Below are 27,687 nucleotides of genomic sequence, written 5' to 3'. Positions count from 1 at the left end.
ACGTCGTTCACGATGACGCTCTTCAAGAGATTCCCTTCTCTGTACAAACCTTGCTTCTTCTTCTTCTTCTTCATAAAAAGTCTTTCGACTGCCTAACCTGCTCTCTACAGGTGGCTCTTTATAAGTATAGTTTGTCGGCCGAAGTACTCTTGGGGTGTTCTGTTGGCTAGTTTGGCCTGTGTCGCTCTTCGTCCCACCATCGTCTACATCTTCTTTTTTAATCTTTACTTGTATTCTCGTGATAAACGGATAATGTGTTTTTGGTCTTGGATAAACTTTATCGCGTTTTATCGGCTCTAATCTTCCGCCCGTTGTCACCGCACGCCTCTGTGAAAGGCCTTCAGCCATTGCGCGTTTTGAACAAGGTGACTCTTCAAAACTTCAACGCGTCTAACCAAAGCAGGTAGCTATTATACTACTGCTTTTTCTCAGGAAATTAACTTGGCCTGTTGTGAGAAAAATATGAATATTGTACAGCGTTGCGTGAACTCTACGACTGTATTCAGTCATATACACTCATACTATTTTCACATGCCTGCTTTTATCTGGATATTTCCATCAAAACAAAACGTATTTGTTTCTTTCGGGTTTAACAAATTTAACTAGCAAAATTGTTGAAATTTAAAATACGTACTTCTTAATCTATTTTATAAATTTGGTTTATTCGTCAGATTAGGAACATTGTCAGCATATTGTTCGAAATAAATATCATAGTTTATGGCTTAATACTGAAATAAATAATTGCCGTGATGCTAAATACATTGTTTTTTCATCTTACCTTGGATTGTGTCTTTTAAAACAGCCAACAATATCAGGCTTCTGCGTTCCTGAAGCCTGGCTGTGGCTAATAAGTGTGTTGTCATATGGGGTTGTCATGCACAAGAACTAAACTAAAATCCACAACATTTACATTCAGCTGTCGTATTTTGCGTAAAAACCTGTTTCGCCAATTGCGATGCATAATTTATGTGCGTGGCAAGGGTAATTATTTGCTATGCTGCAGTTCTAGTGTTTGAGTCATATGTATGCATAAACGTTTCGCTTTTCTTTGACGCGTCAAAATATAAACGAACGTAAGCAGTCTACGGTCTTTTAAATGAAAGCAGTCCTTTAAATATTGATGCCTATTTACAATAGCACTGTTTAATCAACGCGTTAATCAGCCGTTATTCTTTCTGTGTCGCCTTTGCGAAAGGAAGCTCAATATCAACATCTGTTTTGCTTGATCTCACCGTTACCTGGCCTCTGTATACATGCCGATGTTTTTGAAAACCGTTTTGAAGAACGCAGAGATTTTTTCATAAAATTATACTCAATTATATTCAATCAAAGGATTTTAACAAATGATACAGCTTGCTGGGTTATATAGTAAACTCGTAAAAACGTTATGTGACTATATCTATATAAGATTATTTTATTACAGTCTTCCAGTTAGCTCCATTCCCCCTCCTATATCAAGACTTCTCAAGACTGAGCAGTATTAGCATACGTCAGTAAAATAAATCAATCAAATCAATATATATCCCGAAAATATTTTTAATATATTATCAACAAATCTTCCTATATATTGGAAATATATATATTTTACAATTTTTCTTTCGAAAAAGATTACATACTATAATTAATATATGTGCATAGTGTTTATACATTGAAAATGTTCCAATCCCCGGCGGGTTTCCATCATAACTGCATATATTTTTTGAATATATAAATGATTACGTCAGTGTGAGTTGTGAATATGTGGACACCTTCATCTGTACTAACCCTGAAACATAGTTTAATAAGTTAATAATATTAGCTTTATTTAATCAGCGCCTGTAAGCTATGTTAACGTCTGTCTACACAATCTTATTTTGTCTGATTCGATTCACTTCTGAGGGATGTTTTATAGTCTGTTGACTTGTGATGTATATGGGCAGGAAATCAACTTAGCCAATGCAGTACTGCTTTATCAATAACAGACTACATTCCATACATCAGAAGTGAATTCGTGCCGACAAAAAATGATCTTGTGAACAGACGTTTAGAAAGCAAAATTAGTTTATTGTGTAGTTTGATATTTTTACCATAACTAACCGTGTTCGAGGTGTAACTAACACCTTCCTGATTGGAATCGAATGCTGTCAATTGCAACAAACCCCGTGTGTCCTGATGATAAAGTCGCTTCAAATACAACCTGGTGAAACAGAAACAAGTTTTATTCCAACGCTTGGAGGGTTCCTCCTGTATGCATGGGGAAACAGTTTATATCTTAGTAGTTGACCTGGGTTCATTCTCCTACCTCAAAACGTCGACTCATCCGCAATGTTATTTTCATATCTTTCCACATCTCAGTGGTGGCCAAAGTCGTTACAGTGCTGGGTCGTTTTGTCCGATTTCCATATATCTGATTCAACTTTACTCGAAGTCTGGCGAAACCTCCTCTATTATTTAGTTTATAAGCGAACGATAGACAGGCTGGGTTGGCGTTTACTTCACGACTAACTAAAGAACCAACTTTCATTTCACGTCCTCCCCCATGGCGAATTCTCAGGTAATAACCTTGGGAGAAATTATAGATCAAATACAAGTTAGGGGCTGTTTACATGAGCCCGGTTACCTGAGATTCAAAGAAGCATGAGATGATTTTGAGGTATTGAAATGAGCAGATAACATGATCATGGCAGTCGTATAATCACCACAACAATAGCATGTTCCCGGAGGCCATTTTTTCAGTGAACCAGTGTGTTTTGTAAACCGTATTATGTTTTCAAAGGGTATATATACCTTTGCCCGTCTGTCTTTGCCTAAACCAATTAATTTGATTACGCTGGGAACGTGAATTTTTCCAACTGCAGATGTTTCTCTCAAAATCACAGTCCAAAGGACTTGAAGACCTTCTGGTTGAAGACCTTCTGGTTGCGGCCTGGTTGTCTCGATTCGCGCACTTTTTACCATCCAAAATCCGTTCACAGCCGACAGTCTAAAATAACAAATACGTTGTTCTCGTATCTCTTGATTTTCTCATTTTACTCTCAAATTAAATCACCGTTACCTTGCACATTCCGTTATAACAAACTCCAGTTGTAGTCGAGGTAGAACAAGCAGTCCCATCAAAGACATTGATGTTCTTTAAGACCATTGTAGGATTTCTGTTATCGCTTGTCGTGCATTTTATCTGGCAAGGATTCGTTTCCACTGAAACATAACAGTAGACGGAACATTTTGAAAAACTTTGGGTAAAACTATCATCTACGAAACAAGCTTCATACTCGCTGTGCGCGTATTCTAGATAATGTAATTTTAAGACACGAACTTAATACCTTTCTTTACAGCAGCGCTGGTACACGAGCCTTCGGTGAATGTAATATCATCCAAAGCTATGTCGCTCTTGTCTGTACCACCTCTTTTCTTTGCCAGGAATGACAGCTAGGGTATGACATAAAATTTTTTTAATTCAACAGTATTTATAAAGAATAACTCATCACTTTTTACATGCATTTTTTGCTATTCCTCGATTTCCAAGAAGAGTCGTATTTTCTTGATCCAGTCTCATCACAGGAAAAGAAACTAAACTAAGATTTCTTTCAAGCCGGGATCAAAACAACTTACCCGATAGGGATTATAGTTTACCACTTGAATAGTGTGGTTATACCATCTCCTGCCTCGATTTCCAGAAATCCTCCAAAGGGTGGTGCTGATTTCTCGACTAGTTTTAATTAGTTTCAATTGACCCATTCTTCGGCTTCCCCACATATGAAAGGAAAATCTCAAACAACCTCGTCGAATCTTTATGAGAGGACTGGAGAGTATTGCTTTAGCATCACCTCGCGTCGAGGATTCAAAGTAGATGTATTGACCTGGATAGGAAGAGTACAATTCAATCAGTTCTGAGCTGTTCTTCCTAAAGATTCACTAAAGATCAACCTAAGGGAAATTCTCGTCAAACCTTCGTTCGTTTTAAGAGTCTGGTCATACGATGGTCCGGTGTTGGACGTTGACGTGCTACCCTTATGCAGAGTCCACCTTCTGAGTCCGGCTTTTTTGTCGTTAGACCAAGCACACGTACTCTTTTCAAACGTACAATCAATACTCACTACAAGATAAGGTTCAAATTGTCAGTGAAGAAATCAATTATGGCTCTTCGGTATTATTTCATTGCTAAGATAATGTTATTGTACTTAATTTCCTTTGATTATTCAACTTTTCGCCTTTTAATCGTTTTAATAACATTGCTTATCTTATATTAAGTTTGTTTTAACTTCTGTTTTACTTTCTGATGCTTGTGGTTATTTCTGTCCGTATAAATGCAGTTTAACGAAAATGCGACGAACCTGTTGTGTCATCATAGTATTTCCATCGTCGTGGGGATCTTGTTTTTTCACCGTTCGTAAAACAGACAGTATCTTTTTCTGAGACGGATGTTGGACAAGTCTTGGATAAGATGAAGGAAAAAATTGTATAAGTTGATTAAAAATAAATCCCTTTATTGAACTTATCGCAATATTTCATCGAATTAAGTGGCTTCATTCGCTTCTTCACAATTGCGCGATATTCCGCATGGAAATATTATCATCTTTTTTAGTTATTCTTACCCTTCTCGTCTCACATACTCTCTCTTGCTTACTTGATCCAACGCAAGGTTTTCCACCATTGCTTGGCCTGTCAAGACAGATGATGATCATCCTCATGTTAGCGCAAAAGTATTTTGGTTTTTTGAAGCTCAATAAAAATCCTGGTTAGTATTAAGTACAGAGAAACGGTTTGACAGGACAGTCTAAAATATAATACTTTGAAATCGAAATTTTAATTTGCAAAATGTTGGTATAATACCTGGGTGAGTCGCACATTCGCCGACGTATTTGGACACCATTGTTGCACGTTCTGGAGCATGGTGACCATTGTCTCCATGATCCCCATCCTCCGTCAACTTTAGGACCATCTGATCCGACAATATCGCCCCCGGCTCTTTTCGTACATTTTCCTGATAAACACCACTGAAACGATAACAGGAAAAATGAATATCATCCTTACTGGACCTCTAGGAAGAACAGCTTAGAACTGATAGAGCTATCCAGTATAAATAAAGTTAGTTTAGTTTAGGTTTCCTCCTGTAGTAACACTGGATCAATAAGAGATGATCCTTACTGAACCTCTAGGAAGAACATTTCCGAACTGATAGAGCTATCAGTATAAATAAAGTTAGTTTAGTTTAGGTTTCCTCCTGTAGTAACACTGGATCAATGAGAGATGATTTTTACTGAACCTCTAGGAAGAACAGTTTAGAACTGATAGAGCTATCCAGTATAAATAAAGTTAGTTTAGTTTAGGTTTCCTCCTGTAGTAATACTGGATCAATAAGAGATGATCCTTACTGGACCTCTAAGAAAATATATACATTTTCATTTTGTACAGCTATGTTAATGATAAACCAAATTATTACTTTGTTCGTTCCGCATTTTGTTCCATCAAGTGGGGCCGAACTAGTCGTCTTAAGCAAAAAGCTGAAGGGGGGTGGTAACCGGCATTGTAATTTCTCGCAGTGATCAAGCTGAAAAAAACAAATGAAGTATAGTTAGATAAAGAAGCAATACAAAACAGAATCTTACAGTACACGTCTTTTATAACACACTAATGACAGTCTGTATAAGCCTCACTGACACTCACCCCTAGTCGTCTATCTTCAGTGTGATCGTCACCAAATTCCAATTGACATTGTCGAGCAAATGAATAGTGAACTCCGGGATATTTGTGTATGATAGGGAACCCAGGAATCCTCCCAGGGTTGTTTACTGTGCAGTCGAGATTTCTATGAAAATAAAGTTGATTTTGTTTACCACACAGCTTAATCTTTGCTGAATCTTATGGTATAGATCATAGATGGTATACGATGGTATAGATCATAGATAGTATAGATCATAAATGGTATAGATTATAGATATAGATCATAGTTCTTAGATGGTATAGATCATAAATGGTATAGATCATAGATGGTATAGATCATAGATGGTATAGATCATAGATAGTATAGATCATAAATGGTATAGATCATAGATGGTATAGATCATAGATAGTATAGATCATAAATGGTATAGATCATAGATGGTATAGATCATAGATGGTATAGATCATAGATGGTATAGATCATAAATGGTATAGATCATAGATGATAGATTCGAGCACCTGCTCTTGAGGATAGAAATTTGACTGTCTGCTGACCAGCGGTGAAAATCAAATCGTGCATCGACGATTTTAGACATGACGTATCCTGAATGTTGGCCATAATCTTTGTCATCTGCTCCAATCCTATAAAAGGAAAGCGTTATGAGGCCCATGATGGGGTTTAAAATATTACTTTTAGGGTGATATGATTATTAGTTCGGGAGTTACGAAAACTTACGAGTGTGCAACTTCGTGGGCAGCGATAAACGCGGCAGTAAATCCATGATCAAAAACGATGGAACAACTTCTTCTCTGACTGCACAAATCTGATGTCATCGCATAGCCTAGATCAAGAAACACATTTTCACGGTTAAAAATGGGTTGAATGTTGTTGACAGGAGAAAAATTTAAAAAGTGTTCATGCACACGAGACTGTAAGCTTACCCACCTCCCATTCCGAAGGAATTCCTTTAAAAATTGATTTAAAAAATTATTAACTTTTCAATACGTTCAATACACTTTGTTTCACTGATGATGATATTGGAGCATTTCTAACCTTGTTATAAACATTTTATGATCATATCTCCTGGACCCAACATTCCCAATTCGATTCATATAGGTACAAACTTTTTCTAAATTTCTGTCTTTAATACGTGGATCCAATTTCACCGCGGCCTAGAGTTTAAGATGTATTGAACTTAGTGCTTGCTAAAGGACATGCACTGCTTGTTCAGGAGCTCCACTTATAACCAACAATTTTTGGTGCTTTGTCTTAATAAGTATTACGTTCATTCGTAAACCACTCACCAAGTCACTTCGCAATATTACCAACTTTGCAAGAACCAAACGAATCCTAATTCCAAATTTAGTTAAGGAACTGTGTTGAAAGATTGATGTTGCCTGGAAATTATAAAATGAATTCATTAATATTTTGATGGATATAAAATCTCGATCTTCAAAAAAAGATTGCTCTCAGTTGGTCATTTTTTCTTACACCTTACGCTGGATTAATAATAGGCAGTTAAGACTAATAGGCACCTGGGAAAGAACAAAACAAGGGAAACCAACACAGATATTTGACCGTGTTCGTTCACTTACCAATTGCATGTATGTCAGGACATATTTTTTTATTTCCTCGTCATTTTTGTGTCTATCAGCGGCAGCTTTGTCTATGACTACCATCATTTCTATGTATCGCTCTCCGATTTCTCTGACGGTTTGACCTTAATGGGAAATATCTCGCTGTTAGAACCTCCAGCATTAGAAAATGTTTTTCTCTATTAGCACTTCAATGCGACATCGCAGAATCTCACTCACACAGTCTCACTGCGTCTAAAGTTAAGTCATTGATACTTCAAACTTTTTCCCATGCAGTAATCAAGCAAGGTCTTCTGGACAATCCGGGATTTTCACACAATGCTCAATGTTTATACCTGGATTTGTTATACGGAGAATGGTTCTTGTCATACGATTGTTCTCTTTCTGAATAATCGAAGGTTTTCCATTAATCATTAGGCGTCTTCTGTAAAGATCCTCCACCGTCCACTCATGGTTTTCATAGGTATTGAGTTTAATTCCGTCACCAGGACCAAGTGTTCTATAATAAGCTGCAGGGTTTCTTGTCTTTATGTCTCTCCAGAATATCTTAATAATAATGTTTGAACTCACAAATTAACATAAACCACGAGAAATCGCGCACCTTATCCTTATAACGTCTATTAATTTGCAGGGAATACTGAGCCTGGGGCGAGGGGACAAGGGAGTTCAAGGTCAGGAAAGGGGGGTTCATGGAAGGGAGAGGGGTCAAGAAAGAGAGGGAGGAGCAGTAAGGAGGGGTCAAGGAAGGGAGGGGGGAGCAGGAAAGAGGGGTCAAGGAAGGGAGCGGGGTCAAGCAAGGGAGGGGAGAGCAGTAAAGAAGGGTCAAGGAAGGGAGGGGGGTCAAGCAAGGGAGGGTGGAGCAGGAAAGAGGGGTCAAGGAAGGAAGGGGGAGCGGGAAAGGGAGGGAGTCAAAGAAGGGAGGGGGTTAGGTAAAGCCTCGAGCTTCGTTTGAGTTTAAATAATGTACCTTGACAGTTTTTCCACTGACATTATCAAGATAAATATAACTTTGCTTTTCTGCTCGTTTCTCTCTTGAGTGGATCGTATCTTCTTGCAGCTCTGTGAACGAAGGAAGATTGTATAAGGATAATTTTCTTTTTAAAAACGTACTGTATGCATGTGTGATATTGTCAGGACTCGGTGCTGAAGAGTTTTGTAAATGCTCGAGGAAATACAACACTCAATACAATCAACAGTCAGATCAGGGGCGCCGGAACCACGGGGGCAGCGGGGGCAGCTGCCCCCCCTGCCCTTTGTTCACGGGGGCAGCGGGGGCAGCTTGCCCTTTATATGTTCATAGGCATTGAATGTATATATTTTCAGGCAATTTGGGAATTAATTCCCAATGAATCGTTGCAAACTTGTAGTTGTCAGTTTTTATAGTCATCGGCCGATACTCCTACTGCCTACTGACAAGTTTAAAACCCGTGTAAAATTGAATTGCTACTCCATTCCGCTGTCCACTGGTGTTTTTTATACGGTTGTGGGTTGCGTAAGAGATAAATGGCGGACGCGCGAGGGTATGACGGTTGTCCCAGGGATAATTAGGGATTGATGTACACATGCACAAGGAAATATGGGAGCTTGCCTATCCAAAGCGAATTGATATGAATTATTGATAAAGGTAATTTCATACATATTATTGATATTAAGTATTCAAAGCTCTTCTATCTCGATCAGTATTCTAGGACCTAGGTTTCTTGCCAAAGAAGTGTACATTGAAAAGTGTACAGGTGAAAATGCCAAAGCATGAAGGGTTTTAGGTTTACTATTTCACAATTATTTACCAAATGTGAGCTGTGATAACAAGCCATCTCGTAAATATGCAGCTTGTAATTAACGAACCTGAGGTCACTAATTGTTTGAGTATAATTTCCCAGAGAGAAAACAGGGCCTAAAAATTTGTATAATTGTATTTTCGCAAATTTCTAGATTTCATGTTTACAATGGCTTTAAAACGAAAGAGTGCTTTGCAAATGTTTTAGGGAAGTCAGTTCAAGCGTAGTTTTGCTTCTTGTAGTATTTTTATTTAAGCACGAGTATTTTCATTTGTATATTTCGGTATATTGACACTTCGCAAATTTGAGTATTTGACCGAGGTGGCGACATGGCGTGCGCTGAGAGAATAATGGCGCCAGCGCTACTATATGTCAGCACTTGAATAAAGAAATACTTCATCTAAAAGCAATCTAATAGAAGGCCACCTGTGACTTGTAAAATATAAAACACAGATGTTTACTTTAAAGATGCTTACTAGATGTTCCCTTTACGAGTTCCGATACTTAAATTATATAAAAAACTCTTTCAGTGACAATACAATGCCAAGAGCAAATCGCTTGCAAAGTGTTGCTAGGAAGCAACTTTTAGAAGCTTCTAAAGCTAGGGGCCAAACTAAACTGTCCTTTTCCACACAATCTATCGCTTTTAATGATAATGCTGAGTGTACCACAGAAGAGAGACATAGCAGTGTTAGTGATGCCTCCACTTTATGTGATGAAACAGACGATCCTTGGATTAAAGCCACGAATTATGACTTTCGTTTTACATCGAGCGTGAAAAAAATGAGTGAAAACAAAGGAAGGTATTTTCAAAAGGAATGGTTTCATCACCATAACTGGTTGTGGTACCACCAAGAAAAAAGGGCTGCGTTTTGTGGAGAATGCACCTTGTTTCGACAACCACATGATTACTCGCCGTTTATCTTCTCCGATAAGGCAGAAGGTTTTAAAAACTGGAAAAAAGGCAAGGAAAGAATAGAGGAACATGAACGCAGTGAACAGCATCGAAGTGCTGCTAAAGAATCCAAAAAAGACCAACCTGACGTAGCTTGTCAAATAGATAGTGAGCGACGAAAGCAGCAACAACTGAGACAGACTGGTTTAGTCGCTCACTTGGATACTATGAAAACTCTCTTAAGGCAGGGACTTGCTATTCGAGGTCATCAAGATGAAGAATCCAATATTGCTCAATTTAATAGGGACAAAGCCAAAAGTAACCCCGGCTTGAAAATGCTAATAAGTGAAAAATATTTCTCTCACGATATCCTAAATGAGCAAGAAAGATTGATAGTGTTGAATGCAAGACGAACATTAGTTGAAGAAATTAATTCAAACAATTCTTTTCTATCATATGTGATGAAGCAAGCGATATTTCAAAATTGGAGCAATTGTCGTTTTCAGTCCGAACTTGCAACAACAGTTACGAGACAACCGGAAAACTTCATTGGCGTATTGTCATGCGACAAGGCTTGACATCAGACGCTTTGTTGAAGTATATTCACGACATAATGTTGCGATGCAATATGGACACAAAAAGCTCGTTGGCACAGCTTTTGACGGAGCATCGTCTATGACACGACTTGCCGCACTCATAAAGTTTGGGGATAACATAATCCATATCCACTGTTTTGCACATTGCAATGAGCTTGTGTTTAAAGATGCCACAAAATTGTCCCCGTTGATTGCTGAAGCACAAGATCTGTGCGAAGATTTGTATGTTCTAGTGGGCGTGAGTCCAAAACGTGTCCTTCTTTTGAGAATATACAAAAAGAAATCGCTAATTCTTCAGAGAGCTTCTCAGAGATTCTGAAGTTAAAGAATTTATCTCGAACAAGATGGACGACAAGAGGTTCAGCAGCTGCGGTGCTCATAAAAAAACTCCAGAGTTACAAGAGGCGTTAGAAATCTTATCAAAGGATCTTAGCATCACTCCTGAGTGTCGTGCAAAATCACGTGGATTGCTTGGAAAAGTTAGATCAGTGCGACCGATGTTTCAAGTGGTTGTTATGCATGAACTTGCAAATTTATTAGAAAATAATTCCAAGAATTTACAATCCGCATCACTCACGGCAGAACAAGCAGTTTATAGTATAAAGAAATTGCAAGTGCGTCTACAGGAGATAAGGTCCGAAGAAGAGTTTCAACGTCTGTATGAGCAGACAATGAAGTTGGCAGAGTTACGAGAAGAACATGAAACACAAAAGTCAAAAAGGCAAAGAAAAGCTCCATGTCGTCTGTCCGAGTATGTTGCTCATTCAAGTTCGCCATCATCTGCGACAGAAATGAATATTACAACGGAATTACTGCGTATTTATTATGAAGCTGTTGATGCTGTGGTGGAAGCACTACAGGGACGTTTTCGTCAAGAAGATTTAGAGATTCTTGAAGCAATAGAGTCATGTTTACTTGCAGCAGCAAACAAAAAAAATTCCTCGAAGAAGTTCGACCACAGTTAAAAAGTTTACCAGCAGTTATTAATACTGATATCTTGGAGGAGCAGCTAAAAGAGCTACCAGTTGTGTTAAAGCTTTACAACGCAGAACATGCATTACCTATCAAGACGGTCACCACCCTATCGACGCTTTGTGAAATTTTGAACTCTAGAAAGAGCATCAAGGAATGCCTTTCGGAAGTTCATAAACTGTTGACATTTTACATGTCAGTTCCCATCAGCTCCGCTACAGCAGAAAGAACTTTTAGCACAATGCGCCGTATCAAGTCATGGCTCAGATCGACCATGTCCGAGAACACCCTAAATAATAGAATGTTCGCTGCTATCCACAAAGGACGAATTGACGAAATAAATAGCGAAAATATTGCTAAAGAGTTCATAGTGGCAAACGAACAACGGCGACGTTATTTTGGAAAATGTTAATTAAAAGGTTTAATTAACTCTATCGTGGAATAACTAGTTTGTTACTGTTTGTTTATATAATTTCATCATTTCAATTTTTCATTAAAGCATTATTACATCTTTATTTTGTAATTTTTGTTCTTTAATATCGGTTTATTGCCGAAAGCAGAAGCGCACAACGTTGAATTCCATAAGAAACCATTCTTTATTTGAAGATTGAAAAAAGACATGCATTTTCTAACTTTAAGTCTAACTTTTTTTCTTGTTTTCTTAACAAACTAAAGTGCCCTTTTTCGAGTTGCTGCCCCCCCTGCCTTTGACTGTGTCCGGCGCCCCTGAGTCAGATCACATTTCGTCTCTTGTTACATAGAAACTGAACATTAAAAAAGCTATTAAAAATCTAATTATTTTTAGATTAATTTCTTAAACAACTTCAGTCGAAGTGATTCAAGCCTGGAGTTCATTATCGTAATTCGTTGAATGAAAATGAAAAGCAAAAATGAAAGTTGAAAGGCTGCAGATATTACGTGATGAAATTCCAACAATTCGCCGCTTTTAATCATCGGTCTATACTTAATAAAGAACTTAAAATTTAATAAAACCCTTGAATGAAGGTCAAAGTCAAAACAAAGGACTTGCACGCCTGCAGACGACAGATTTTTCTGACGAACAATGTTACTTGACATGTTGTATATATTCGTTCGTTTAACGGCAAAAAGTTTCCCTGACAAGAAACTGGTACGAAAGCTGATCATGTCCGCGTCTTTGAACCGGGAAAACTTTCACGAGGTTTTCATCTCATCATGCAGGTTCATCCTTAATCTTTTAGACTTTTAGTTCTTAGGCCCACGCTGTTCACAGGGGATAGAACGCTTTCAGAATCACGGTTGTATGCGTATGGCTTCCTTTTGTGAATACGTATGTACATATCCGGTCAGATTAAAGTATAGTATTTCTAAACGATGCATGTAAATTCAATTGAAAGTGTGGAAAAATCCTCTTGGCCATACACCAATGTTCTAAAACACCGATATATGAAATTTCCATCAATAAGAGTCGTACGGTGTTGACGTAAACATTGTATTTCTCATATTGTTTCATCAATGCGGAATTACAGTTGGGAAGTGCCGGAATTCCGTTTAGTATTGCGTATAAAAAATGACCAAAAATGACTTCTGTTGATTTGTTTTCGAGCGCCGAAGGAGCTTGAAGTAATCCACGTAACGTTTGCACTTTCCATCATTATAAATGCTAAATGTCATCACATATTATCTTTGACCATCTATCTCTATGCATGCAATGTTACATTTCCGGGGTTTTTCCACGCCTGTTGTTTGGTATACTATATAAAAACTGTTTAATATTTAAGCCATCCAGTAAAACTAAGTTCTTCTGTAATTTTGATCTATAAAGTAGTGCAGTAGTTCTATTTGATCAAGAGATGATCCTAACTGGAGTTCTGCTGAAGAATTAGAAAAGTTTAGAAATGGTGGAGCCATACTAAAAAAGGAGATTGTTTTGCCAATTTTAATGAAAACATTCTGAAATAACACACTGAGAGATATGTGTCATTATCATTTACTTAACATGGACACCATGCATGGTATTATGGTATGTTTCCTTGTTAAGATAAATAATTTCCATCTGTGGTTTATTGCGAAATCAATCAACTCGGTCTTAAAAGCATATCATTTTATATCAATGATAGACCTCTTCATTTGAGGGTCCATGTTTCCCCCCTTGCTGAGCAATTGTGGTTAAAATAGTTGTCTAAACGTTTTCCGCTGGTTTTAAAAAGAATTTCACCCACTAAATGTAATATTAGATTCGAAATAGCTCGTACTAAAAGGGTATATATGAAATTAGGACATGATACACCGGATGAGCTGATTAGGTGATGATGTTGTAAATAGTGCAACGACGTTTTGTTCACTAGAATCTATATTTTGTTACGTCTTAGTCTTTTAAAGTCATTTGCTTGGCTTCAATTGCCATTTAAAATTCAACTAATATTGTTTGGTTATTTTGAATTGGGTTTTTTCATCACGAATGGAAGAATTAGGCTCAATTAGCCTTGCGTTCATTGATGAATGTCTTGCCGGTTGAAGTGTAACTCTTGTGGTGTTAAAAAGCAGTGCTTATAATGCAATAGCTTCTAATGACATTTTTTTACGCCTGTTGTTTCTGAGTAAAACCAGATTTTCTGTTCTTTTTTCTGACCTACGCACGAACACGGAAAACGTATAGGGTCTTGACTTTTATCGCCTTAAACGCCTTCCTTCGATTCGAGTGGGTGCATGCATGAACGCAGCTCGTCAAGAACTAGAAGATGTCTGTAAATTTATTGCTAATAAACAAGTAATTCGCCAGCCATGGCCCATCATGGCGCATCATTGCTTTAAAGTATACAAGTACAATTTCGAGACGAATATAGTAAATTACTTACCGCAAACGCTTAAATATATTCGCGCAAAGAAATGATTTAATTAAGAGGGCTTAGCAGTAACCGGGTCCCATTGACAGATATCCGTTTTTGGCAAGAATAACGCATCTGATGATAGCCGATAGGCGTGAAAGAGCAAAAAAAAACAGTTGGCTTTAGAAATTGTGTTTCCTGGCGTCTGTTATGATAAAGCGATTGTATACGCCAACTGGGAGGCTTGGATACACGGCGTTGAAAAGATGCATTTTAGCCACAACAGATCTTCAAATGGTCATCGTCGAAATAGACAAGTTGGTAATTACAGTCGCCATATTGAAAGCGACGGTGACAATGGCTGTTTACAGTGGGAAAACAACGTCGTGAAACTGTAAAACCTTTGTTTCTCTGCTGTGTTCATCACCATTTGCAATGAGGTTTCCGTAGTTACGGCATGCTTTAGTACACACTTGCCAAAGAAGGAAGTTGGAAACCAGCTGACAAATGTACCGTAGCTCTTTGTGTGTTTGACATTAAAACTAAAACACTCGTTTTTGCACTTAATTCCCTACTTTTTATACAATCTTCGGCAATAACGACGAATAATAACACTTGCTTTACAGCTTGTAATTTACTCAATTGCTACCGCATACCTTGTGATATTTGACATTATCTGTGCGCGCATTATGTTAATCAGGTTGAAGCAGCGCAGAATAGTGCGCGAGTACGCATATGAAAATGCCACATTCACGCATGTTCATAAAACAGTTATAATTGTACTACCTTCGTTCAAATTCATCCCCGATTCGAATCCAGCATTTCGTTTTAGCTGTGAATGCAAATAAACAATTTTTTAGTGATATTGAGCCAACAGATGGCGACCCAGCTGAGCAAATCCACTTACAGCTAAGTATTTGTAATCCTAGCACATAACCTTGAACACAAAGCGAAGCAATACAGCTGAAATTATTGACAGGATAATTCTTATTTTATCGACCATTTTGAGGTTAGTTTCAACTATAGCAACTGTGTGAATAAGAATAATTTTGTTAACATAGTCTAGCGCGTAATAATTCCATTGGAATTTGCGTGCGTCTCATTTTCATAAGTAATATTATAAACGATGCTTTATGTATCTTCACTCAGTTCATTGTTAAGAGCACCCTTAAAACATACCTTGAACGCAACAATACCGCCTCGCTTGGAGTGATTTTCTTCGTGTTCTGCCAACAAGACGGTTGGGAGAAGCAGGAATATACAGAACTTAAACATGTTTCAAATGTTATTATTTATCGACAAGCCTCAGCGCTTCGTCAGGATGTGTCCGAACTGAAGATTGCGTACCAAATTAACGGCTTTTATACGATTGCGCGGGACGCGTTGGCTGTTGACTGCTGACGTGAGATGATGACACGTCAGAATGACTCCATAATGATGCTTGACGTTCATTCTAATCGCGTGATATTCCTCATGCAATTATTTATCAATATAATGGTATACTTATACTTGGGTTAAACTTTAGACAAATCTGACATTATTTATCTTTACCTGATAAACAATCACACGATTCGCCTTGACGCCTTCAATAACATTTGCTAAGTATTTTACGATAGAAATCGCCTTCATCGGATCATGCATTTCGATTTCACCATTTTACATGATCTTTAACTTGGCCTGCAGTCTGTACAATATATGGATTATAGAATCAACTGGAATGAGACATGTTTCATGTGTAAAAAGTTATGTTTACAAAGCTCACTTCTTAACTGATTTATTGGAATGTTCGATAAGGTTCGTAATATTCTTGGGTGGGTGGCCAGTTTTGAGTTGAATATAAGTAGTATTTACTAAACAACATATGGCATGGTGTAGCGTGCACAGGTGCAAAAAAACAAATATTTGATGAGTATTTCTGTTCATTTTCTTTAAATAATTGTGTATGCATGATTTTGTTCTTTGACAGGGAAAATTAAATGAATTGTTATTAACTCTCAAGTACCATGACGTTCCTGCTGTTTCTCATTCTTGATGCGGAGTTGCCAGGCCATAAGCTATGTTTTAATTGCAATCGCTTTCTTAAATTTCCAGCTCGACATTTAAGCGGGCAGATTATTGCAAGTATTTAACGGAAACCCATCGTAATTCACACCACAATTTAAATCTCGATTTAAACGATTGCTGCATGGAAATGACACTTTATATCGATTTTTATTGACGGGCAAATGTGACAAGAAATGAGATTTTGTTCAGTTCTTTCAGATAAGTTTTAAGACATAAACACTTATTAATGATTATCGAGTAAATGCTAATTAATATATAGGAAGAGAAATATGCTTCCTTTTATGGCAAGGAAAGCTCACTGAGATTACTTTTTCATCGACGTGCGCATGGTTGTTGACACACTTAATTTGTATAGGAAGAGATTTTGATTGTCTTCACGCAAGGGAAATTCGGTGAAATTGACGACGGCGGCAAACAATCAGCGGAAGAACTCGAGTTGGTTAGAGTTGAATTAGAAAGAGAAGATGAAAGAGATTGATGAAAAGTGGCGATGTTCGACAAAAAATCATGATGAAAAGTCAGGCGCATTGTCATTGATTTGATACACAGCAATCTTAATCTGGCCGCATGGCTGTGGTTAAGTAAAGGATTCCACCCACCTCCTGTGTAAATTACATGGTTAAAACGTCAATAACCTTGTCAGCGTCCCACCACCGTTTTTCCTAATGTATTTAACATTCAGTCTCTTACGCATGACGCAAATTATTTGGTTGTACCTCAGACAATCGACGGCTGAACTTTCCTTCCGGCTGTTGCAAACTTCCTAATTTATACTGAATGAATGCATGGCTAGACTTTTTTCTTAATCTTATTGATCACGAAGCCAAAACGGTTTTTATACCGCGAGTGCACGCAATATAGAATAAATGCACTTATTTAAATAAAAATATTTAAATCATCGATTTGTAGAAACACTATGGTGCATGTATTTGTTATATAAATTATGAATATCAGTATAGAATGCGATATCAGAAGAGAGAAAAAATACATTGTTTTATTGTTTTTCTTCCCAAAAAATCACCATTTTATTCCCATTTTAATTTGCGGTGGATGCGATCGATGAGAGTAAAAAACACAGTTGCAAACACAAACCTTATAAAGCCAAGCTTTTAAGTGAAACGATTTTCCTGATTCGGAGAGAAAAAAAATTATAAGAAGATTAGTTTTTAATTTCTAGAAACTCTTACGAGTATTGCTGTCCTTAGCAGTTGAACAACAAGTTTGAAAACAGGAAAACTACATTTTTTTGTGACAGATTTAGTCATTTTTAAACTGAACACAACGAACAATACATATTTTAAACACAATTTTGCAGACTATTAATACAGGATTGATTGTAAGCGACTCGTTAACATTCAAAACAGTCGATCAGTCTTGAAGTTAATCGATAAGTTTCTCACAACAACGATTTATTTCCAAACAACTATCAGGCACATAAGCCCTTTCATCATCAAATTCCGTTAATAATGTCTGTTAAATCTACAATATTTTTCCTCCATGAGTTGACTCATGTAAACCTCTTTGCTTCTTCGCTCTCCTATAGGATTCTTTGGTATCATTACGTTATATTCTGTTATCTAAACACTCCAGTGACTCAGTGTATATCGTGTATGACACATAAAGATGGGCGAAGATGATAATCAAGGACGATGCATGTTGTAACCCTATATACATAATATTAATCTGCTTCTTTCCAGTCTAATCTCGAATGTTCAGACGCGCGTAAAGAAACGATGATGAATTGCGCGCCTTTTTTTTGAGAATAGTAAACCAACTAACTGTCAACATTTTTCATATATTTTCTGATAATATGATGCAGCAATATTGCCTAAAACCCGATGAGAGACTCGAAGAATGCTCGAGTCATGTCACTGAATGTCACTGGCAACACCCACGCTATATAATATGTTTCAGACCCAGTATCATGACAGTCGTTTAACCCACGGCCACGAAAATTTAAACAATTTGAAACGACAATTATTAATAGGTTCCATAATTATTTTAGGAAGGAGCCCGTCTCCCGTCTTCAATTTTTCTCATAGCTTTAAAACCTGAACTTCCCTTTTTGACAGAAAACCACATCATATTTACATGTCCTAATTTACGTCAGCGCGCACGAGAACGCTTTGGATATCGTGGTTGAGATATCGACCTCAAGTAGCGGTTAACTTTGCCCAGAAACTACCTGAACTCCCGTCCTGTTCTGTTCTTCCTAAAGGTCCAGACCGTCCAGTACGGATCAACTCTTATTGATCCAGTGTTACTACAGAGTGAAACCTAACTTGCGAAAAAACCAGTAAAGTTTTTCCGTGTCCGCGTTGCCGTGATATTTGTAAGTTTAAGATTCACCAAATCTGCGACGCGGAAGTTAACACTGCTCTAATTTCCACAGTTTCCTAACAGGGATGGAAATTATAGACTTCTTTTGATAAACAATGTCAGAGCCGCGTATTTATGTAAAACAAATTATTGACCGGTTTCCTCGCACTTGTCGCACTGAATTTTCATGTCATGCACGTACATCATGGTTTATTGATTTCAATCATGTTTGAGAGGTGAATGCTAACGTATTCAAAGTGCTTTTTGCAGACAACTTGTGAGATATATTTTGTCATTCATGCATGCTCGATTTCTGTCGCCAGTGTTTGGCGAACTATTGTGGAGCTCGGAGGCGAAGAAAGATTCATTGAAAATGACAAAGGACCTCAATCATTAGCGATCATTGTTTTCCCTTGTGATTGGTATAATTGCCAAAATTCCATTCACGTTAAAATTGTAGTTCGTGACTGAGCAATTAGTTGCGTCCGAAAAACAAAACTTTAATCATAAAAAAATTAATTTCAACCTTGCATGACGTCCACGTTCAAGCAAGGTTATATATTTTTTTTAAATTTGATTAATTGGTTTTGTAGTGTAACGTCCAAAAATGCAATATGAAAAAAAGTGGCATCCAAAAAAACAAATTAAAAAAAATCAATTTTCAAAGCTACGTGCAAATATATTCGTGTATTTACGTTCAAACAAGTTAATATATTTTTCAATTTAAGTTTATTCGAGTGTCAATTTTGTAATTTTATTTTGAAATGCGTAACGTACAAATAACTGACGTGATCGATCGTAAACAAGCATTCAACAGAATATAAAATCCTAACAGGTCGTCGCCTCAAGTCTCAAGAATACTGTTTTCTACGTTTTCTTTGTCACTTTCTATGTGTTTTCTGTTAATTCACAAACTCATGCGTAATGAAACGGTTAAAGACGCTATGATGATGTAAAACCACAAACATTACGTCTATTTCGTTGGCTATCGTATTGCTGAAATGTCGTTGGATACGATAGGATACGATACAACACAGCTTCTACACGCGTGCAATTTCAGGAATGTTTATGATGAAAGAAGAAAAAATAATTAGTTTTAAATTTAAACTTTATTGCCGAAAGACCGTTCACAAAACCTCATATTTTCCCTGATAGCTCTCTATATAAACTGTTCTTCCTAGAGGTCCAGTAAGGATCATCTCTTATTGATCCAGTGTTACTACAGGAGGAGACCTAAACTAAACTAACTTTATTTACACTGGATAACTCTATCAGTTCTAAACTGTTCTTCCTAGGGTCCAGTAAGGATCATCTCTTATTGATCCAGTGTTACTACAGGAGGAAACCTATTCCATCCAAGGATATCTTTATCAGTTAAGTGGGAAGGGGGGGAGCTTATCTCATATTTATTGCAATACAGGAAAACCTAAACTAGATTTACTTGTACTGGATTTTCATGTCTGTGCTGCTGGATTCTCCACTCAATATTTTTAAATAAACAATTAAGAAGAACACGGTTTGACTATGTACATAATTTATTGATGAACTGAGAACAAAATACATTTTCTTACAAACACGCACGAATCTATTCTACTATAAACATAAACTATATGTATAAAATCTTTGTACAATCATAAGATATAGCTATATTTATAATTTAATGTTAAGTTTGGTCACTTCACAGCTGCGATTTTACGATGAATTTTTCCAGTGACATTCGCCAGACATACACCACTGCAGAATGAAAGAAAGAAGACATTAATAATCTTTACAGAAATCTATAGCTTGAGGCCTGTCAGGCGCTTCAAAGAATAAAACACATGAATTCCTTGAAAGAGGTCATCGAAGAAATGGATCGCAATTTTGAGCTTCTAATTAGGAAATAAAGATTACCTTGTTCTCCCCGCATTTTGTTCCGTCCAGGGCAGGGGAGTTGGGTGTTTTCGTAAGATAGGCATATTTCCCTGGCATCCTGCATTTTAACTCCTCACATGGGTCTTTTCGCTTAAATGTAAGATAATCGTTTGTGAATATGACTCAGATCAAACTTGTAACCGTGTCTCTCTTAATCTTTGCCGTTTAATCATGCAGTCAAACAGAACCTCAACGATTCTATACAACAACCAACCTGCCATCTTGTTGGCTTCCAAGCCGTGTACGCCTTGTTATACTCCAAATCACATTGCTTTTCAAAAGAAAAATATTTTCCTGGAAGGTGGTAAAGTTCATCGCCTCGTTCCCTGATTTGGGGTTGGTTATCAAGACAGAAATAGTGATTTCTATAAAACAGAAATGAATATGAACACCAGTTACAATCAAACATTTTCATTGCGTCGTTTCAACGAAAAAAAAAACTCCCGTAAAAATATTTCCGTGTTTTACGTTTCCTTGTTTTTGACTGACCTTGTGTTTGAGAGAAGCGAACTCTGACTTTGCAAGGACCATCGGTGATTATGGATCCAGGAATTTATACTCGGCCTCATAATGTAGCGAGAATACTGATTGAAATATACATGTGATGCACCAAGCCTAAATAATGAAGTAATATCATTCATTTCAAAGCTCACTGATTATACAACACATATTTTACCATAAATGATGATGTCATCATAGGGGAACCATGCAAAATATGGGAGAATACGCGTCCCCCCCTGGGATTCCCACGTGATTTTCATAAGGGCGAAACATCAATGGTTCAACTTACGAGTGGGCTACTTCGTGAGCGATGGTCATCGCTGAGGAAAACCCGTGATCCTTTATGATTGAACAGCTAGATCGACTGCACATTCCTCCTCTTCTCGCAAAACCTGAAATTGATCGAAACACTTGATTAGAAAAACGTATGATAATTTACGCATGATATAACCATACACTATACACAAATATATACCGGACTGGCAGCATAATTATTATTATTAGTTAATGCATGTGATATATAATATCGTTGATTAATTTGTTGATTGATCTGTCGTGCATGAACTGATGATGAATGTTTTTGGGATGAAAGAAGGTTCAGACGATTTACGTTTTGCTTTTTGGTTTTAAAAGCTACGTACACACATATGAAAAAAAGTCATTAAATGAAATTCTGAACAGTATTTTGATAACTAAGCTAGCAAGAAACACCACAAGAATAAAACTTGAAAACTCTTCAGCCTACCTGCTGCACCAAATGAATTCCTGCGAAAAATAGATAGAAATTTTAGATTATCTGACGACTTGTCATATGTTGAACCTCAACACGACTGTCAAGATCTTCTTCATCTACAAACATGTAATACGAAAAACGTACCTTGTTAAAAATAACTTGTGATCATATCTTTTTCTCTGATTCCTGGCAATATTGTTCATGCGACCACATGCGATATTCAGGTTGCCCTCATCATTTGCTATGTCAAACCTTATTTCATCCTGCATGGAAAACGGGATTATTTCATTTATTTTTGCATGTTAACACTTGTGTAGCGTTCTTGCCAAGTAACTAAAGAATGGCGTTAAAAGATTGCTGCTTATTAACAATGGACCACCAATGGTACGAGATCCCACTGAGAATTAACCCTGATGAACTATCGGCGAATATTAGACCACCTTATTTCACCGCGGATGTCTTGCGTGAACCTATCGTGGATTTCTACCATGCACTGCGATGTACTTCATGTCTTACCTCAAGAAATACTATTTTGGATGGAACTAAAATAATTTTCAGTTCATATCGAGTTACACTGCTATGTTGAAATACACGTGTGGCCTAAAGAAAGAAGGAAATATTTTACTAATTTTAAAACGCACATTTTTCTCTGTTCTAATCTTCCGGCTTCGACGACTTATAAGACTCCCAAAAACCAGGAAATTCAAGGACTAAGTGATTAAACCCGAAGAGACAATATAAAGGGACAATAGCCTTTAAAGAAAGGTGTCTCTTCTCATCAAACTTACCAAGCCAAGCAAGACTTTAACATATCTTTCAACTTCATCATTGTTTTCAAACATATTCCTCACGCTCTTATCAACAACAACGAAGGTCTCGACGAACTTTTTTATGACAATGTCCGCCTTGCTTTGATCTAAAAAAAGTCGGTTTAAGGAACGCTATAGGAACTCTTTTTGATTGACAAACACCATCTGAGTAGCGCGTAACTTTGACACTGGCTTAATTGCCACCAACTATGGAAAACGAAATTACCTGGACGTTTAATGATGCAAACAGTTCTTGTACTTCTTGTATTAGCTTTTGGTCTAAGAATGTTTTCATCATTTATTGTTGTTGATCGTTTAGTTGCAAGTTCCTCTGCCATCCATTCATCGTTTTCAAACGTGTTTACACGTACAGTGGACCCTGGTCTTAGTCGTTTAAACATTTGCCATCCTTCGTTTGGCTTGTTTATATCCCGCCACAGTAACTATATAAAATTGAATGGGTTTTTTCAATGCTAAACAATTTGCTCTCAGTGTTGTAAAATGACGTTATCAAACTATGATAGCAAAGTCAAATATCCTACTAACTTGGACCGATCGTTCTGATCTGTTGTCAAAAAATACGTATGCCTTTTTTTCTTCAGATCTTCGCTCTCTTTTGTGAGTTTGATCGATTCCATCTGAAATAACAAAGCCTCAGTTTTCTAGAACAACATCTGCCTGTGTTGCAGACGCCTTTTTTTTCCGGGATTTAGCCATTTTGGCCGAGGATAGTTGGGGATAATTTGGATATATTTATTAAGCCGTTAATATTTTCCGACGTTACAACTAATCAATGAATCATTAAACCTTTCCGGTAAACAGAAAGCTTAGTTTATATCCGGTTTTTACTCATAATGATTTCTACCGAGATTTGATTGAGAAAGTGACCTCAAAGGGTGTTCTGTCGTGAATGAATCACATTATTATACAATGCTTCTAAGCTAGAATTCTGCATCGCAGAACTCAAAACCATAAACGTAATGAAACACGGCCATTATAGAAATCAGTTTCAGTTTCTATGTTAAATAAAATCTCGTATTTTTACTAACGTTTCATAATCCTTCTCACCTTGTAATAATCGTTCTTCGAGAGATCTTATTCTTGTTGGAAACTATTCAAAATGAGAGGATATCATCTTTAGACAAAACATTCATTTAGACTGAAATGAAAATACATTATTGCCGTTCTTAATCGATTCGCCGCACGGAATGCAACTATATCACTCAAAATTGGTATAGAAACCGTCGTTGCTTTGCAGTCCGAAATATCAACGACTGTAAGTCTTATTAAGCAGTAGTACATTCCTAAACAACAGTTATCGTCAATGTACCTCTTCTTTGTAGAAAGTACTGCGTCCTTCAACGGCAAACAGAACGCACACAGACAGAACCAATAGTGTCAAACAGTTCATCTTTCTTGCAGTACACAATAAACTTCTTTTGAATAAAGGCCAACTCTTTGCAATGACTTCTAAGTCGTTTTAGTTTCAGAAATGTTGTCGCGAGCTTTATATACTGATGCAATCTTGACTTGACAAATTATGTAGGATAACTCGAGGAATAACCAACACATGAGGTTGACGTCACACGCGCAAGCAGGAAATATCTTTGGTGTAATTTCCACAGACGATAAGTGATTTGTTCCTAATACAGGAAAGAGGGTGTCATAATCAAATTTAATGTCCCTGTACATTAACGGGATAGGATTGTCACGCCATACTTGCGTGCCAAATCGGATTCGTGGCAAATGTTCTTAGTTTCACGGCTTAAAAACCACAGCTTATTGTAGAATACTACCTACACTAGACCACCACGTTTGAGATATCTTTCTCAGGTAGTTCAGACACAAACCACGACAGCTTATTGTAGAATACTACCTACACTGGACCACCATGTTTGAGATATCTTTCTCAGGTAGTTAAGACAAAAACCACGACAATTTATTGTAGAATACTACCTACACTGGACCACCACGTTTGAGATATCTTTCTCAGGTAGTTCAGACAAAAACCACGACAACTTATTGTAGAATACTAGTTACAAGTTGGAAGCTGGCTTATTGTAAATTAAAACACTATCTAGTTCCTACAATTAATGAAACAGCACATGAACATATCTCAACATATCTGACTATTTCTATAGACTTTATTACAGCAAATTACTTAAATCATTATAAACCTTGACTGACCGTAGTCCGGTCTGTCAGTAATGATTTAATTTACCTGGAGACAGCAAACGCCTTTTAAAGAATAATTTGAATAAATTGCGGAAAAGCGATTAATTCACTGCTATTAATCGCTTTTATCGCGATTAATTCACCGCTATTAAATAGATTTTGGATTGTACTGCTATTTTTTATGATATAATGATGTATAATGTCACTGTTTGTGTGATGTGCTGTTTGGGACTTCAGTGTTTATGCATTTTTAAAATATACGGCAATGATGAATGGCGAGACAAGAACTGCATCTCACACTGTTTGATGGACTGCAAATGATTCCAACTACGTCAGACGCAGGCAGATGTGATTCTCTGATGACAGCGCGAACGTGCGTTGAAAAAATCGCTTTGTCTAATCAAGTGCACGTGGAAGACTAGCATGAAATAAAAGCATGTAACAATGATAATGGCCAGACGAGCTGGCTGGCTCTTCTGAGAAAGTAAAGTCTGTGTAAACATCCGAACTTTCGTCTGAACTGCGAGAAATGGGAAGAGGAGCTTTGGGAGGAAGGGCGGATCAGCACATGCGAAACCTCATGCGATATCTTTGTTAGAAGGAGTTGTTATTTTACCAAATGATATTTGGCCAGCAAAGAATCATGTCATCTGACCACGGCCTTTAAGAGGTTTTACTTGTGACGATGCCTGCCTGCGAATTTTTCAACATTCTTGTGATGCAAAACGTGACAGTTTAAAATAATGAGATTCTTAATGAATCGTGACTTTGGTTAGTAAACAACGCTAGTTTTAGTTTAATTCAATTAAAGTACCATTTATTCCAGGAACTCGCACGAACGAGTTCTTAAACTTCCACCGGACCAGACCGCCTTCATAAGGATACAAACCCACGTAATGATCATCTTCTCACTTCTTCTTCCGTTTTCCACTTTAAATTACAACATATGTTCATGAAATATCTCATTCTCCCTGATAAGTGTCGGTCTCCACCTTTTGTAATAATATTTATTTCGCACAGACCCAGACTTGTTAAATTAAACTTTATAAATTGCAAAGTGTCTGACACAGCGCGTGTCAAAAGACAGTAAACAGCTACCGTCATTTGCATAAGTCGCGTAATCGCAAATATAGAAGTCCTGGCAAACAATTATATTTCTAGAATTTAGAAAATCGTTTTAATTTTTCATGTTAGTTTTTTATTTCAGTAGAATAACCTAACAATATTCAATAATGAAATATCTCAGCGTTAATTTGGGCACTTAGGTCGCACACATGTACTATAGATTTCCTTCACCTGATCAAAAATTGAGATGTTTTGTCGTTTGTTCTAAATTTCTGTCGCCAGCGTTAGGTGACGCATTGTTGGTGTTCGAATACGATAAAAGATTATTGAAAATGACAAAGGACCTCAATCATTGGCGATTATTGTTTTCCTCTGTGATTGGTATAAATGCCAAAATTCCATTTACGGTAAAATTTTAGTTCGTGACCGAGCAATTATTTGCGTCCAAAAAGCAAAACTTTAATCATAAAAAAATTCAAAACTACATGACGTGTATGATCAGCAAGGTCATATATTTTTAAATTGATTAATTGTTTTTTTGCGAGGTGTCGTTTGCCCATTTTTTTAACCGAGTGTAACAAAGTTGTAAGCAAAGATTCGATCCTAAACAACGATTTATAGTCACCGTATAACAGGTAATCGCCTCAAGAATAATGTCTTATACGTTTTATTTCGTCCCTTTCTATGTCTTTTACTGTCCATTCACAAACTCCATGCGTAATAACACGATTAAAGACTACAAAACAACAAACATCACGTCTATTTTGTTCCCTATCGTATCCAACGACATTGCTGAAATTCACTTAAATACATGCGCGTGCACAATTTCAGGCATGTTTACGATGAAAGGAAAAAACAAGCAAACTTTCTATATTTGGTATAAAATACAAATTTCAACTTTACGGTCAAAGGACGTCGACACTGATCTCATATAGGAACATATTTTCCTAGACTTATAAGCCAAGTGTTAAAGTTGAATGCAAAGTTCGTCGGCGTTAAGAAGCGGAAAGATGCGATAAAAAATCCTAGTGACCATATATCCGAGTGCCACGCGCAATTTCTGACAAAGGCCGGATAACTGGATAACCATTTACGTTTGAAACCGCAGTGCTGAGAAATCTTGAGTATTTCAACAATTGACTATTCAGCTGAACTGCGGTAAAAACAATTTTCTGTCTGTTTACAAATTCCCTGGAATTATGTATTAATTTTGAAAATCAAATTTTGCATGTCATGATACATGTAGTTATTCAATCATGTTTTCATGACATGTCCACGACTGCTTCAAAAACGCTTTTAACTTCTCAACTAACTGTGGCAGTAAAAAATAATTAGTACTTGACATTTCCGCAAGGTATCTTTAAAATCATGGGAAATTTTAGTCCACTCGTTCAGAACACTTGCACAAAAATAATGAAATCTTGATGACAAAAGTGAAAAATACTTGAAACAGGAGAAAAATTAGCTCAATGATTAAAAGGTAGTTGCCATGACATCTTGAGTGGTTGAAAATAATAAAATCGACTGTCGACTTTGTTCAATGGCTGAGTATCTTAACGTAGATTCAACACAAAATATCCAGCCTTTAATATTTCGTAGGCTGGAGGTAAATCCTTTCTATAATTGAATGGACTGTGAGGAACATTGCCCCCACTGTGAGACTTGTAGACTGAGAAAATGTTTTACACAAAAAATTGTTCTAGAAATGGTAACCTAATCAGTTCTAATCGACGCTGACACACCCTATTTTGCTTTATGAGGTCAAAAATATCAAAACTTCAGTAACAGCAATTCTCTATTTCATTTGTTTTCGTCGCTTT

General features: G+C 37.0%; 2 protein-coding genes across 2 annotated transcripts; both read right to left on the bottom strand.

Moving 5' to 3' along the window:
• Nucleotides 1-1,531: 1,531 nt before the first annotated feature.
• Nucleotides 1,532-15,634, bottom strand: LOC114516514. The gene is made up of 23 exons (XM_028536022.1): nt 15,467-15,634; nt 15,074-15,119; nt 8,207-8,298; nt 7,575-7,785; nt 7,240-7,364; nt 6,949-7,041; nt 6,698-6,816; nt 6,590-6,609; nt 6,380-6,485; nt 6,163-6,285; nt 5,647-5,788; nt 5,423-5,530; nt 4,813-4,976; nt 4,575-4,641; nt 4,314-4,413; nt 3,929-4,075; nt 3,592-3,839; nt 3,303-3,408; nt 3,035-3,177; nt 2,767-2,962; nt 2,282-2,541; nt 2,077-2,176; nt 1,532-1,765 (listed from the first exon to the last, which is right to left on the bottom strand). Exons 1-22 carry the CDS (start codon nt 15,560-15,562, stop codon nt 2,093-2,095), a joined length of 2,796 nt encoding a protein of 931 aa, XP_028391823.1. The 5' UTR covers nt 15,563-15,634; the 3' UTR covers nt 1,532-1,765; nt 2,077-2,092.
• A 4,568-nt stretch (nt 15,635-20,202) lies between these two features.
• LOC114516789 (A disintegrin and metalloproteinase with thrombospondin motifs 3-like) lies at nt 20,203-24,167 on the bottom strand. The gene is made up of 13 exons (XM_028536368.1): nt 23,958-24,167; nt 23,696-23,738; nt 23,174-23,265; nt 22,854-23,070; nt 22,607-22,734; nt 22,335-22,418; nt 21,963-22,081; nt 21,831-21,850; nt 21,375-21,477; nt 21,074-21,199; nt 20,799-20,949; nt 20,564-20,674; nt 20,203-20,404 (listed from the first exon to the last, which is right to left on the bottom strand). Exons 1-13 carry the CDS (start codon nt 24,036-24,038, stop codon nt 20,363-20,365), a joined length of 1,317 nt encoding a protein of 438 aa, XP_028392169.1. The 5' UTR covers nt 24,039-24,167; the 3' UTR covers nt 20,203-20,362.
• Nucleotides 24,168-27,687: the final 3,520 nt, after the last annotated feature.

This window comes from Dendronephthya gigantea, unplaced genomic scaffold (assembly GCF_004324835.1).
Source record: "Dendronephthya gigantea isolate DGI-Jeju-01 unplaced genomic scaffold, DenGig_1.0 000006F, whole genome shotgun sequence".
Classification (NCBI taxonomy): domain Eukaryota; kingdom Metazoa; phylum Cnidaria; class Anthozoa; order Malacalcyonacea; family Nephtheidae; genus Dendronephthya; species Dendronephthya gigantea.
Note: the sequence above shows the minus strand (reverse complement) of the source record. Positions and strands in the feature narration are given on the sequence as shown.